Source organism: Botrytis deweyae (assembly GCF_014898535.1).
Source record: "Botrytis deweyae strain B1 chromosome Unknown BDEW_004, whole genome shotgun sequence".
NCBI lineage: Eukaryota > Fungi > Ascomycota > Leotiomycetes > Helotiales > Sclerotiniaceae > Botrytis > Botrytis deweyae.
Window position 1 is genome coordinate 505,830 of NW_024066211.1, and position 15,772 is coordinate 521,601.

At 41.7% G+C, this 15,772-nt stretch overlaps 3 protein-coding genes across 3 annotated transcripts; 1 reads left to right on the top strand and 2 right to left on the bottom strand.

Annotated features, from left to right (window-relative positions):
• Positions 1–3,737: 3,737 nt before the first annotated feature.
• On the bottom strand, positions 3,738–4,255 carry EAE98_002154 (uncharacterized protein; the record flags this gene model as incomplete). The annotated part of the gene is made up of 4 exons (XM_038949773.1): positions 3,738–3,767; positions 3,843–3,976; positions 4,036–4,131; positions 4,198–4,255. The coding sequence occupies 4 exons, from the start codon at positions 4,253–4,255 to the stop codon at positions 3,738–3,740; spliced, it is 318 nt and encodes a 105-aa protein (XP_038813512.1).
• Positions 4,256–8,205: 3,950 nt separating this feature from the next.
• On the top strand, positions 8,206–9,699 carry EAE98_002155 (uncharacterized protein; the record flags this gene model as incomplete). The annotated part of the gene is made up of 2 exons (XM_038949774.1): positions 8,206–8,235; positions 8,290–9,699. The coding sequence occupies 2 exons, from the start codon at positions 8,206–8,208 to the stop codon at positions 9,697–9,699; spliced, it is 1,440 nt and encodes a 479-aa protein (XP_038813513.1).
• A 3,168-nt stretch (positions 9,700–12,867) lies between these two features.
• Positions 12,868–15,569, bottom strand: EAE98_002156 (uncharacterized protein; the record flags this gene model as incomplete). Its single annotated transcript, XM_038949775.1, has 5 exons — positions 12,868–14,847; positions 14,903–15,001; positions 15,054–15,171; positions 15,234–15,328; positions 15,402–15,569. 5 exons carry the CDS (start codon positions 15,567–15,569, stop codon positions 12,868–12,870), a joined length of 2,460 nt encoding a protein of 819 aa, XP_038813514.1.
• Between the last annotated feature and the right edge of the window lie 203 nt (positions 15,570–15,772).

Genomic DNA, 15,772 nt, shown 5'->3' on the forward strand with positions numbered 1-15,772 from the left:
AGAAGCAAAAACTGAAGCTTCGAAGAAGAAAAAGCGGAGTAAGGATCTCGAATAATATCGAACCAATTCATACACATACACACATACACAAGTACCTACCAACCCTCCACAGAAATCACACAAAAAAAGCAACTATCCCCTCCCCTCCCCTCAAAAATCCCGAAACCCATCAACTTCTCCAAACCAAGCACCCGCGGCTCTGCGGATGAACAATCAACAAATTACACATCTCGCAGGCGGACGAATCTACAACCTCAGCAGATAGCACGACTGACGTGTCAAAACCCATTGGAAGCGTCAAATATCGTATCATTCCCTTCCCCTCTTCCAATCCTTTCCCACGCCGATGCGGTGCATGATTCATTGGCAATTCGCCATTCACTTGCCCATTCTGCAGAAGCGTGCGGTGGGTGACCAAGGAAAAATTTATCACTTCTTGCATGATCAATTAGAGCCAGTAATGCATACTTACCATTTGCGATTTCTTTGGATGGTTGGATGTGTCTGCGTATATGTATGTATGTACTATGTATGTATAAATGAATGATAAAGATAAAGATAAAGATAAAGATTCCAACCACAACCATGCATGCATGAACTCCATACGAACAAACCAGATTTCTCCAAGCTCTCCGCGATTGCATTGCATTGCATGGATCAAATCACCATTCATTGATCTCATCAACGGGATATCGTAGAATCGTGGAAGAATACCTATCAATGAATTGATTGTAAATCGCCACTGCTGCAATTGTAATGCCACGATATGAAGTGACACCAAGCCTTCGAAATTTTTTTTCTTGCAAAGTGGTAGATGTTATCACGACGAGCGAATCGTACAAGGCTGACTTTGTGGTTACGGCTGATGACACGGAATTGTGTTATTAGAGTCAAGCCGAGGCCGAGGCCACATCCGATACTCATCGGCTTCTTACATTGATTGTGATATATTAACGGTGCTTGATAATTCCAATCAATCGGCCAATTAACCATAACAAAATCAAGCTTCCCTTTCTGTTTTTAAAATAAGATAAATCTCTGTGTTGGCTCCTCTAAAAGATTATTCAAATCTACCATCCATCCTGTCCATCCTATCCATCCATTAACAGACAGAAGAAAAGAGAACAATGTACTCAGGTACCCGAACCGAATCAAATCAAATCAAATCAAATCAAATCCACATCCGCAAACATTGCAATAGATATCAATCATGCAGTGATCCACGCAGCATCCAACCTACACCAACAACGTCCCTCAGACTCGGGAAAACTTCCTCGATGATTTATTTCGATTCTTGATATCCTGATACCTTATTCAATATTAAAGCCATAGAGATTCAAAAACAAAAAACAAAAACAAAAACAAACAACAACAACAACAACATGAGAATCCTTTCCAGACCAAACTCGACTCATGAAAATCAACCCAATCGCACCTCACTAAAGTAACAAGTAACAATTGTAACCATCTTGAACATCACCGATAGATGCATACCTAGGTACATACATATATACATATATACATACACACATACACATACACACACACATACACATACATAAACACCATCCATCCCAATCTAACCACAACCACAAGCACACGCCCGGGCGTCCAAGAAAACACAATCCGAAACTCTCTTGGGTGCTCCCAACCGGTCGAATAATGATTGCAGAATGATGGTTAGAAATACTTACTAGGTATTTCAATCCAATGATAGGCACTCGCACTTGCGTCGCTAGAATAAATCATCATATCATAGGTATCATATCATCATATCATCATATCATCGAACCACAATCAATATATCATACCTTTTTCTCAGAATTCCCACAATCAACAAATTACAATACAATTCCAAGGAAAAAGAAAGAAAGAGACAGGGAAAAGGATAGGAAAAAGGATAGGAAAATAAAAAACATCCGTAGAAACCTAGACCATAAATATAACATCCTATTCCATCTTATTCCATCCCATACCATACCATCCCATCCCATACCAACATCTTGTCTCCCCATTTCACATATGTGTATACATATATATCATCAAGCCCTCCCTCAGAAATCATAATCATCAAAAGATTCTTTCCTTCTTTCTTTCTTTCTCTGTCATTCTCTCTCTATCATCCTCTCTTTACTTTACCCTTTCTCCACTCCCTTCCATCAATCTCGACATCCTCACAACCCACAACCCACAACCCACAACCCACCTCCCACCTCCCACCACCCACAACCCACCTCCCACCTCCAATATCCCACCTCCCACCTCCAACATCCATAAAATCAATCGATTCCAAACTCCTCGCAACTCCTCAAAACTCTCCAGAGACATGCACCCCTATATATACACACTCAGCACCCACACCTAACCCAGACCTAGCCTTCACACCTTAACCTACCGCCTCGACCCTCAAGCCCACCCCAGTCCAATCCATGCAGATACAAGTTAATACGCAAACAGCAAGAAGAAATCCTCTTCTCGCCTCCTACCTCCCTACCACCCCCTCGGCCCCTTACCTGCACCATCATCTCCCCACACATCGCCTCTACTCCCTCGCCCTCTCTCCTCTCTCCCTCTCTCCCTCTCCCTCCTCTCTCCCTCTCGTCCCTCTCCTTCCCTCTCTCCCTCTCTCCCTCTCTCCCTCTCTCCCTCTCTCCCTCTCCTCCCTCTCTCCCCCCTTCCTTTTTCTCCTCTCCCTCCCTATCCACCATCCATCTTCCCCTTCCCCTTCCCCCCCTTCCCCCCCCTCCTTTTTCTCCTCTCCTCTCCTCTCCCTCCCTATCCCCCAAAAATCCCCCTCAAAAATCCCCCTCCCTATCCCTCAAAAATCCCCCCTCAAAAATCCCCCTCAAAAATGCCCCCCCAAAAATCACAAACACAAACACAATCACTAACACAAAAAAAGAATCCTCAGTATCCACTTCCACTTCCACTTCCACTTCCACTTCCACTCTCTCCACTTCCACTTCCACTCCCTCCACTTCCACTTCACTTCACTTCACTCCTCACAAGGCTGTAAGGCAAAAAATAATGTCTCAGATCCTTCGAATCTCCAATCTCCAATCTCCAATCTCGAATCTCGAATCTCGAATCCCTCCCTTTCTCCTTTCCGTTTCACCCGTCTCATTTCGTTTCGTTTGGTAAGTGGCAAGTGGCAAGTGGCGAGTACAAGTCATAATAAGTACCTATCGAGTAATGGGTCTAAACACATTCCACCTTTCGTATATTTCAAAAAGAGCTTTGTTTTCATAACAATCCATTATTCGCATCACATTCAAAACATCACTTAATATCACATCACACTTAAAATCACAACTTTAATAAAATCAAACGACAAGATGTAGAATACAAACGATATCATTGTTACACGCAATTGGTTGTAGAAATTTACCATGATCTTATCTCTTGTCCCAGACCTATCTAGACAGACCTAGACTTTGCCCTAGACTAGACCAGACCAGACCAGACCATAAAAAAATCCATCGATAGCAAAAAACGATACCGCAAGATCATCATCCGATATGAAAAGGAAAACGGCAACATGTGCACAAGTTGATCATCCCATTCCCCTGTCAAAACATAACACCCCAGCCCAAATGAAAAGCAGAAAAGATAACCCCGGAGAACCTCCCAACTTGTATGATTATGTCATCTTTGATAGTGATGGTCGGATAGGTAGCTATCAAGACTATCATTTGTCGAGATGAAGTGATTGAAAGTTTGAGTGATTAAAGAAATCTCTAAGAAGACTCTTCCTCCTCAGCATCGGCCTGTAAAAGGTATTGTTTAGTTCCATCTTTCTTTTCACGAGAATTTTCCGCCATGATGGCATGATTGATACGCACTGTAAGACTTACGTTGTAATTGGCCTTCTCCTCTTCGTAACGTTTCTTATCTTTGGCAGCAGACTCCTCGTAAGGAGTTCTTTGCTTCTCGTTCAAAGCCTTCCAGCGTTCACCGAGAACCTTTCCGACTTGACCTATAAGTTTCTCACGTTAGTGATGCAATTGTAAGTGTGATGTAGGAATGAGATCATACCGAAAGAGATTCCGGGGTTCTCCTCACGAACGTTATCACGTTGTTCGTTGGCGAAGAACATGTATGCAGAAAGACCACGCTTTGGTGCGTTGGGATCTATGGGAGAACGAGTCAGTCTGTGGGTTTTCACAAGAGGCAATTCACGAGGAAGAGTTAACATACCCTTCTTCTTCTTCTCAGTCTTCTTGGCAGCACGCTTGGGAGCCTTTTCCTTTGGCATATTGAATTAAGTGAAATGGGTCTAATTGAGAAGAAATAAAGTCAGTACGATTGATTGAAATGTTTATGCGACCGTAATAAATTTGCGACGATGACTATGGAGAGTGGTTGTGGTTGAGACCAAAGTGGACCAAAATCGACGAGCAAGTGGTTGATGATTTGGTGGTGATAGCGCGTTATGAAGGTGTTGTAGTATTTTTGTATGGAGTTGCGAATAATGTGAGAGGTGAAAGCAGTCGCAAAGGGAATAACTTCCTCACGACGTGGAATGTGAACGTGATGAAAGATGGATATGAAAGGGAAAACTTACATCTAAATGGATTTATAAAGTGACGACAGTTATTAACTGACGTGGTGGATCTAAAACGCGAAGAAGTTGAATCAGTGAAATGGTGCTTGGTATGAGTGGTAGGAGTAGCAAGGTCGAAGGGAGATCGCGACGCAAAGAGGTGACGCGCCGACGGAGTTGAAAAGAGAAGCAATTGTATTGGAGTATTTTGAGAATGAAAGCCAGTAGCAATCGAAGCAAGACTGAATGAAAACTCGACTTTTTTGGTAGAAAGCAAAGCGCGTTCTCCAGAGTAAGAGAAACTTGAGACTCAATAGCCACGGGAGTGATATGAAGATACCGTAGGAGTCGGAGAGAGTGTTTGGGGAATTGCTTACCAGAGAAGTTGTTGTATGTGATTTTGCGTGTACAGAGTTCGCAGGTAGAGATTTGGTGAGGAAAAGAAGTAGGAGAGAGAATTTAGGTGGGTGATCCAATTTTTGCGGGCATTTCAAACTGTAGGGGAAAAAAAAGCAAGAGCCGTGGATGAGCTTACCAGTAATTCGCTTGATCTTGAGTAAAGTGTGAGGAATTAATATGATTGGCTAGATGGGGATTTCCATGCATTCCTAGCATTCTTTAGTCTTGCTGGTATTCCTGGTCTTTGGTGGTATTGCGATTCCTATCATTTCTTAGTATTTCCTTTCGTTCTTTTCTCTCACCCTTTTCCAAGTTGAGGTATAATAATAATAATGCTGCTACTACTACTATTGTATTGTTACTAGGTATTATTATTACTACAAGTACTACTATTATTACTACAAGTACTACTATTACTACTACTATTACTATTACTACGATATTATTACTACTATTATTACTAATACTATTATTACTACCACTATATTACTACTACCACCACTACTATACTACTACTACCACTACTACAAAATACAATCTACTACCTACTACATCCAGACAGAGGTAGATGCGCACTAGATATATAAAATAAGAATAACATTGAGTGAATAATGTACCTAGAATGTATTGGCATGTATTGGCATGTATATCTATTAGCTATGTACCTAGGTCTGTGTATATGAATGAATGAATACCATCGTACCTACCCGTGGACCTAGGCAAACAAAAGAAAGGAGACCTTCCCCTCAACGCCATCAAATCATACCCAATACATCATCTTATATGGGAACTTCGATTGGAAATCAAGGCAAATGTACACATATACATTCTTAGGTACGTAATAAACAAACACTATCCGATGAGATTATATAATTTATTCTTTGTTTGCCTACGAGATACCTGTATTATTGAAGAATTGATACGTGATTGACCTCAACTTATATACATCTGGCCTGCTTTGTATGATTACTACCTAGGTGTGACTTTATTATAACTTACAATCTACCTAGTATCTACTACCAAGGTATACTATGTAGGTACCTACACTCACTACACTCACTCTCATTTCTTGTTTCCATCTCCCTTACTTGAACTTACTTCCCTTATTTTCCACGGTATGATGCTGCATGTAATAGCTAACAGCTAACAGCTAACAGCTAATAGCTCACAGCTATTCGCCCATGGAGCTCTCATCCATCCTCCGTATATCCTAGGCCAAGCAAAAAAAAAAGGTACTACCTAGGTCCCATTATCCCAGCCCATCGCCAAAAAGTAAAAAAGGGAAGTGGAGTGAGGGAGTTTCGTCGCTCTCGCTCTTGCCGTCTGAAAATTGATGTGTGTGGCTCTGTTCTCCTCTGCTACCGATTTTCCGATGCTATGCTCTTTATGGTGTGAGAAAATCACGAGGATGGACAAGGAGGTCGTGGAAGGAAGCACGAGAAGACTGCCTTGACTCCATTCTTCTCCGGAGAACAAAGATTTTTGGCTTTGCCAATTCCGGGGAATCATCCATTCCTTCCTTCCTTCCTTCATTCATTCAATAGCACACTTCACACATCGATGTTTTCAATCACTTTGATATCACGTGCCGATAAGCTTTTCCCGGAATAGATTAATGCATCTTTTTAAGGGGATCTCAAGGATTCTAGCTTTAAAAATAGAAGGTTCGATAAGAGATCATCACAGCAGTTCCAAGGTTAGGTATTGACCTAGGTAGTAGGTAGTCTGACTGTCTGAGGTAGTCTGAGGTAGTCTGAGGTAGGATTCATCTGTTCCAGATTGACTTGAATCAAATCGTTTGCATCGATCGCTTGATTACTGTCCTGTACTAGATACCTAGTATCTACCTGGTATTCTTTTCTCCTCTGTGAGCTTCTTTCTTCGTCCCATGTCTTTCTTGTCCTCCGTACTGAATCTTGCCTGCGCTGTACAGTAACCCACCTAATCCAATCCACAGGAGACGAGAATTGAATGAAGTGATGGAAAATAAAAATCAGATGAAAATCCCCCCCTCCCCTCCCCTTCCCTTCCTTTCCCCATCTCCATTCCCATTATTCTGTCGTATTCCACTCTATTCTGTTGTACTGTTCCATTATTATTATTATTGTATTGTATTATATTATATTATGCTATATTGTATTGACAACTGGCTTCACGGTTTGGTCTCCGCATATCTCGGCATAACACACGCTTCCCTTGAAGAGCTGTATGTGGTGGTCGCATAACATAGAACCATAACAAGGCGATGGGGAAAGTGGGAAATGTAATGTCACCAGCAGAAAAAGCCCGTCCAACATTTTCCACCACCCATTCTTTGCGTCAGTATCTCTCGTATGTAGGGTGGCAGCTTACTTTCATTAGTTTGCTACGCCTTGAGGCATTGTCTGAGTCTGAGCATGAATAATACAGAGGACTTGCTTTGCACTACTGTCTAGGTGCAATAGGTGCGACAACTTATTACGAAGCGGCAGAATTGGATCTCCCCACCACAAGAAACACGTCTGGCAAGAAAGTTTGGTGGCTTATTGAAAAGTTGGCTTTGGGTTACGAGTTAGCTTTTCCTTGACTCTACTTGACTCTATTTGACTGTGCTTCACTCGACTTGTCTTGTCAATCTCACCCATTCCAATGATGTTGTAAGATTAAGGTTCATGGGCCTCCCCGATGATAGCAGTGACCCGGTGAAGACTAAAGCTCCGTTAACCAACCTACCCTTTTCATGTTGATAGCACCACGGGAGCGGGAATGGCCTTGCCCCTTTACCCGACGCCAACATGAATCACATGACAAAGACTAAAATTGTATGATGTATGACCATGGGCGGTGCCGGTATTATCACAACAAACAAGATGGTGGAATTGTAGTATCAGAATCGCAAGTAATCTTCATACCTACCAAGATACCTACGGAGAAGTACGGTTACATAATTGATATGGTGAATCACGTCCACTGGTACGATGGCGAGGATGGATCTCACGGTGGACTGTGGACGGACAATGCAGCCCTTTCTTGATCCGGCCTTGCGAATTCGGATCTCCAAAATGCCAAGACCAAACCACAGCTTGGGGTCTTATCGATAAGAACCAAGCTCTCATCACGTGGAATCGGCGAAAGATTTGTCCGGCGTTCTGAAAAAGATTCAACTCCAGCAAAGAAATATTGAGCAAGCCGTCATATATCCAAGAGCAATTGCTCAAAAACACAAAGGAGCACTCGAATTTTCAGTCTCACGGTCGGGAGAGATATACACTCATTCCACCATAATGTCAGACTCGAAAGTGCCCGACGCAGAGGTAACTTCCCTCCATGAAGATTTATATGGAGAGCTTAAACTAACAAGATCGCAGAAGCCAGCTGCGACTGCAAATGCAGAAGTTAAAGTCGATGCAAAAGCTGCTGCGAAACAAAAACCACCCAATCCTATGTGGAAATACCTAGGATTCGGCGAAAATTTTAGACCTCGAGTTCCCTCCCGCAATTGGATGATATTCCTCTCCATTACTGGATCTTTCACAGCAGCCGTCATCTACGATAAGAGAGAAAAGAAGAGAGCGCAGAGGAAATGGTGTAAATTGGTGGAACACATTGCGAAAGAGCCTTTGGGGGATTCTCGTACTATGCCAAGGAAACTTACTGTTTTCCTCGAAGGACCTCCAACTGACGGATTACGGGTTGCGCAAGATCATTTCAAGGAATATGTTAAGCCTATATTGGTAGCTTCAGGTTTGGATTGGGAATTCATACAGGGGAGAAAAGAGGGTGATATTCGAGCGGAATTGGCGGAGAAGATTCGAAATGCAAGATTGCCATTTGAGGAGAGTAAAGAGGGACAGGATCCTATTCTATCGACAAGGAAGAATGCTGGGATTAAGGAGTTTGAGGGGCCAAGAGGTGATATAGTACTTGGTCGACATACGTGGAAAGAATATATCAGGGGTGTACATGAGGGTTGGTTAGGTCCATTAACCGAACCCCCTAAACCTGTGGAAGAGAGCCCAGAAGTAGCAGAAACCCCAGCTCCAACCTTGGAAGCCGAGACTCCAGTCGATTCCCTCCTAGGAAAAACGATCCACACAAGCACCAATAGCGATCCCTCTAAACCCGAAGATGCATCATCTACTACCACCCCAACTGAAGAAAAACCAGCGGAGGAAAAGAAAGAAAAACCATCACATATACCCCCCTTCATCTCAACCTCAGAATACGCATCCGCAACCCTCCCCTCATCTTGCCCTGCGGAACTAGACCCTTCGGCCGCAATCTCATTCCCTCACATCCTCGGTTTTCTCAATACCCCCACCCGTCTCCGTCGCTTCCTTAATCGTCGTCATCTCGCCGATCAAATCGGTCGTGACACTGCTGCCATCATCCTCGCTACCTATCGTCCCTATCACGATGCTAATTCCTCGTCTGAATCTACGGAATCCGAGTCTCCAGAATCAGAACAAGCCAGACTCCTCAAAGAAGAAGAGAAAGAATGGCATAAATCCATTCGCACTCGTGCTCCCACGGATCCAGAGAGAACATGGTTAGAACCCATTGTTCTGGATCAGCGAATCGCATCTCGAATGCGTAAAGCTGAATTGACGGCTGAAGAAGAAGAGAAGGCGAAAAGTATCGTAGTTAGTGAAGAGGAGGTAGAGGGGTGGATTAAAGGGGGATTGAGAAGTTTAGGACGTTCTGGAATCACTTGGTTTGCAGGTGACAAGGAAAAGAAACCTTGGGAACAGGGAAATGAGGGAGAGGAAAATGAATGATGAGAATGATGGGGAAGGAGAGGTAATACTAAAATGGGTGAGTAGACCCTGTATGATTATTATGAATAGGTGATGTGTGATGTGTGATAAGTGATAAGTGATAAGTGATGTGGATGAGACATACCTTGTGTACACTATATAATACTCACCTCGTTATTTCCATCAGCGATATATTGTTTGATAGACCAGGCTAGGCTAGGCTGGGCTGGGCTTGGAAATATAGAGCTATCGGGCTGATTCCTCGAGTATGAGATTAGTATGCTTTGTATAATATTGTATTGGATGGTATGTATAGTATTGTATGTATAGTATAGTATTATATATTATAAATAATACTCAGCTCTAAAAATGAAAATCAAATGAAAATAAAATTCAAATGAAAATCAAATTCAAATTCAAATTCAAATTCAAATTTCAAATTCCATATTCTATATTTAATTGTAAAATCTATTCTTCTATAAATCATTAAGTAATAATCTATCTTATTCGAATTCTAAGCTTCCTCGATGCGATTTCTCGCTTAACGATTTCTCGCTTTTCTTTTCTCCTTCTCCTTCTTCTTTCTTTCTTTATTTATTCTTATAAAATATATATATATATATATATAAATAAATAAATAAACACAACTACAAACTCAAACGCAACAAGATTTATATCCCGACTTATCGAAATATATTTATTTCGATTCGGAATTAGGAATAAGTAAGTAGAGTATCTAGATAGTTATCGTCAAATCGCAAGAGGATTAGTTATATTGTTAAGCGAGTTTTATTATATATATATATATATAAATAGATAGATAGAAAGAGAGAGAGTTTTACTCTATTAGTAACTAAATTAATTAACTAATAAATAATAGACTAGCGGAGTAAAAATGATAAGTCTACTTACTATAATAGAGATTTAGATTAAGATTAAGATTAAAGAAAGAACTTTAATTATTGAGTAATAAAGTAATAATTTACTCGCAAATCAAAATTCATAATCAAAATCCAATTCGCTTCCCATATTATATATACATATTACCATACAACTCAAAACACTAACCCCAAATCAAAACAGTACAGTAGAGTATATAAACCATAAAACATATATTCATCCCTACACACAGCTACAAACCCTCAAATACCATCCATCTACCAAAACTCTCGATCCAGAAGAAACAGCAAAATACTCTCACCTTCCCACGTATATCTCCTCAATATATTTGTACTCAACAGCGAGTCCATCACATACGACCATAGACTGAAGAGAATTGGGCATCCCGTCCGCTCTGCCATACACAAGCTTCAGATCGGTGGATTAGTAGTTGGGTGGGTGACCACCAGCGAATCCCCACTGTTGTATGTTTTTCTATAATTTTTGATCATTTTTTTGTGTATATGTTTTTCTCCCAAGCATTTCTTCCCTCCCCCCTTTTTTCGTTAGACACTCAGACGACGCTATGGGTTGACTAATAATGATGCTTGATTGATTGTTCGATTGATTGTTCAATTACTGTTTTGGGGATCTGAGAGATGGGGATAGATAGTATTTAAATATCTAAACCGAGTAGGATACCTTCCTTCTACAATATATACACCGGGGCGCGATAGGAATGATAAACAGGAGTTATGAACACGGAGATGTATCGACAGGAACTTTTAATTGCAGCCAATTCCAGTTTCTTTATACACATCTATACACATCTATACACCATCACTGCATACTCTCACTTCCTCACCCAAAACCTCCATTCAATCCATGTATTATTCAAAGAAAGAATTACTGTACTACTCTATAAAATACCCACTCACCCTCTCTACTACTATTCCCCTTCAGATTCCAATTCGATACCTTTTGTATACACACGCTCTCGTCAATCTAGAAGAATCAGATAGATAGAAATATACAAAAATGCATACATGGAGTACGAACGTGAATTTACATGTATATATATATAAATAAATATTTCTCTTGCCCAACGAGTCAATTCATTGGATTTAATCTAACGCCGTTCAATTTTCTATATTGGAAAGCTATTTATCTATCCATCCATCCAAGAATAAAAAAATAACAAAAGGAACATCCTACCATTTCCCCCTTCCCTTTCCCTTTACTCTTCAATCTCTCGCCCCATTCTATTCTATTCTATTCTTTCTCCCTCTTCCCTCCTCCATCCTCCCACCCTTCCATCCTTCCATCCTTTCCAAACCATCATCTTTTCCCACAACTTCACTCACAAGCCTCTTTCAACCCAACTTAACCGAACTTAACCCAACTCAACATCAATCCACCAACGAATCACCTAATCAAAAGAACCACCAAATAAATATATCTTTCGACTCAAGAGCCAGCCCAATACTATTTGCTATCTTAACCGATTCGAGCACGAGGCAAGTAGATAAGATTGGAGTTAGGCATGGATATCAGATCAGACCTCAGATTGCTCATATAAAGAATAAATAAAGTAGGCTAACAAGGAAGCAGAAAGGCCACTTGACCCAACCCAGCTCAAAAGCACATCCTTAATGAATCTCATCAAATCCAAATTATGTCATATTGTTCACCCTATCTATCCATCAAGCACATATACATCACAAATTGCATACCTCAAAAATCCAAAAAAATATGAATATACTGATATTTAACATATAAAGTACAATTGATATTTTGTAATCTCATCTCATCTCGCATTTCATGCAACTAAGTCGTCTCGCTCACAACTACTAACCCACCGATTCAGTTTCCTTTTCCAAAATATCTTGTCACTTCTCAACATAATACAAGTCCTATCTCCTAAAGCCAGAGTCAAAGATGACTCTGCAGATATGCATCTATCCATCAACACTCATACACCCATTCATTCATCTCAGGACGATGTATCTCATTCCTCATCCTCATGATATTTAGATTCGCCATTTTATTCCCTTCTAATTTCCCATTCCAACGCCACTCACAAACAAAAATGTAATACAGGGAGAAGAATGAGAATATGTTTGCGTGAATCTTGCACAGGTAAATGGCATCTGAGGTTGGTACACTGCAAGATCAAACATTGCAGGAAAGAGAAAAACGAAAAACTTAAACTGTGTTGCAAGGCAGAAGCATTGTTGGCCATTCAACAAGAAAGCGAGAATCAAGCCCTTGTAAGGCACCAGAAATTGTGCTGATCTATAATCACGGTGTTTAGTGAGCTGTATTTTGACTCAATTGTGACTCTGAAGGCTTTACAGGTGGAGCAAGATTTTGTGATCGCGGACTCGGCGATAATGGAGCAACTGGGGGTAGAATGGCAGGGGTTGTTGAGCCATTTGATGCTGGACGCGGAGGAGAATGTTTTGTAGGAGAAATTCCACTGATCGACGATGGGAGAGCCGATGCATGACCTGGATCAAGTGGATCTTGATCTAATCCTGGGGATGATGCAGTTATCATAGTAAACCGTGACGCTCCACTTGGCGTTGCGGCATGCCCATTTTGTTCAAACGATGAACTTGGTATTGGTCCATTCTTTTGAGATGGTGTCAATACGGGAACTCCTGCAAGAGGTGATGAAAAGTTGAATGAACTACGACGATCGTTATGCTCTTTGTGGAACCCATTAAGGGGTTGGACTGGCACATCTCCATTATTTTTGAGATTTGGCAAATCGGCATGTTGTTGGATTGGTGAAGATATTGGCGAGCTTTGAGGTTTCGAAGGGGACTGGTTGTACCGAGCCGCGCCATTGGTAGTCAGATTCTTTGGGGGCGGGAGAGAAGTTGGACTGTGAGGAGCGGGAGAGGAAAAAGGATTACTGTTGCCCAAACCATTGTATCGTGATAAAGACGGGCTTTCCCCGACGGGAGTTTCGATGGATTGTCTAATATCAGATTTGCCGATTGGAGAGCCTGCGCGTTCATTCCTGTTGGTGAACTTTGGTGGCAGAATAGGTGGAGGTTTATTCTGTGAACGAGGTGAAGAAACCTTTGCTGATTGTGCTGACTTGTGCGCTCCATTGGTAGTAGAAAAGAGATGTAGCTGAGGTGCTGCTTTTTGTGGTGAAGCTGGAGTTGATGATAGCCTACCACTTGACATCGCTCCATTATCCAAACTTGGGACGCCATTTTCTTTGGGTGGCACCAAGGAGGAAGAAGATCCAGGTCGACCAAGCTTGATCTTCATTTGTGGGTGAGTTTTAGCCTTCTCTGCTTCCTCAGCACGACGTTTACAAGTAGTGCATATGAACTCAAAGTCCTCGCTATCAGCCTCGGCTTCACTGACTCCAACGCACTTACTGTGCTGCCAAATGTTGCATTTTTCGCATGCAATACTATGGGTCCCATCGTCAATCTGCCCATAGGCGCCACAGATACAGTCAAAGATCCAGTCATCTTCTTCGTTAAGTTGTTCGAGCGCTTGCTTCTTCTTTTCAATTTCGGCCTTTAGATGACGTTCCGAGAGACGACCTTCACCCGATCCAACCTTTCTACTATCTTCAGAAAGATTGGCCAATTCGTCTTCATGGAGGATGCGGCGTGCTTCTCTCTCCTTTACTCGCTGTTCCCTAGTCATCATTCGTGATTCTCTTTCTTTCTCCAGCTTGAGCCATTTTTGTTGCTCTTTCTTTGCCATTGCTAAATCTTGTTGCTTCTTGCGTTCCGCCTCTCTAGTTTCTTCTTCCTGCTTCTGTTGCTCCATCTTACCAGCTATTCTACTGGATCTTTTCGCTGTAGCCAATTTTTCGATATTGATCAACTCGCGCTGCTTTTGTGCTTCTTTGCGCTTTCGAGCTTCTTCTTGTTTTTCCAATAGTGGCAACACATCATCGACGATGCGTTTTCGTAATATCTTCTCATTTGGATCCCGGGTTTTCTCCATTGACGCTGCGAATGCAGTAAACTCTTCAAATGAAACAGCAATGCATTCCCATTTTGCGCCTCCAAACCCATCGTCCACCTTTTCTTCTACCGGTGCTTCTACCGATGCTTCGGCTTCACTGTCAATTGTGTCTGTTGTCTTCCTTCGTTTGCTTGCCCTTGCAGCCGCCTTGCCTTTCTTTGAATTCTTTTTGTATGCTGGAGCTGGAGGAGGTGGTGGTGGAGCTTCAGTACGACGATACAATCGATTGTCGTCTAGCACAAAGTATTCGCGATCATCTGAGTCCCATCCACAAGGTTCAATGCGCTGTTTTCAAGAAGTTAGTAATGTTGGGTATGGACATCAATCGATACTGGCTTACCCAAGAGGTCTGTTCGATGTCCTTGGTTTCTTCCATCCTCTCACGAATACGGTCTGGACTAATCATGACCCATTGAGTAAGTTGCTGTAGAACTCGAATCTACAATAACTATTAATAAAGCTCGATGAAGTATAGCTCGGCAGATGCTTACCTTAGTAAAAGTATCGAAATCTGTAAACTTGGCGGGTTCCTCTTCGGTACCATATGGATTGCGCTCGGGTGCTTTGGCAACATATTGTCTTCTTGTATATTCATCGAAAATCTCAGGACTGTTGGATTTAGTAAGCCAAGGCTACGATATTTAATAAAGGGATCCTAGGAGTTGACTTACGTGAGCCCTCGATGAGCAGAAACAAACTTCAATAGAGCAAGACCAATCTCTGGCAGAACAGTCGAGTGTGTTTTCGAACATTCCATTTCCAGTTCCTATCATGTTGAGACAGCTGGTTAGTATTGAAGTATCGTTTGGATAAGGCTAGAGGGAAGGCTGATGTATTACCTCGATTCCAATATTCTCATCGATTTTGACCGTCCTGCCAAAAATGAAAATCCATTGCGCAAGATTTGCAAATTCCCACATATTTCGGAGTTGATCAATCATACTTGGTTCCTTTGGAAGCTCACTGGCTTCCATCTCCTGCCTTCCACGCTTCCTGGCGGAGACCATCTTGAAGTCAAATTCCAGAGATCTCGGTACAAGGTGTATAAGCCTTTGATGGTTGGTTGATGTCGCAAATGCAACAAATAAAGTTGATAAAAGGAAGACGCAAAGATAATGTTACAAGAGGATAATTTGCGAAGATATTCACAAAGTAAATATTTGTTGGATTGTTTCTAGAATTGTAGAATTAGTTGGGCAAGGGATTATGT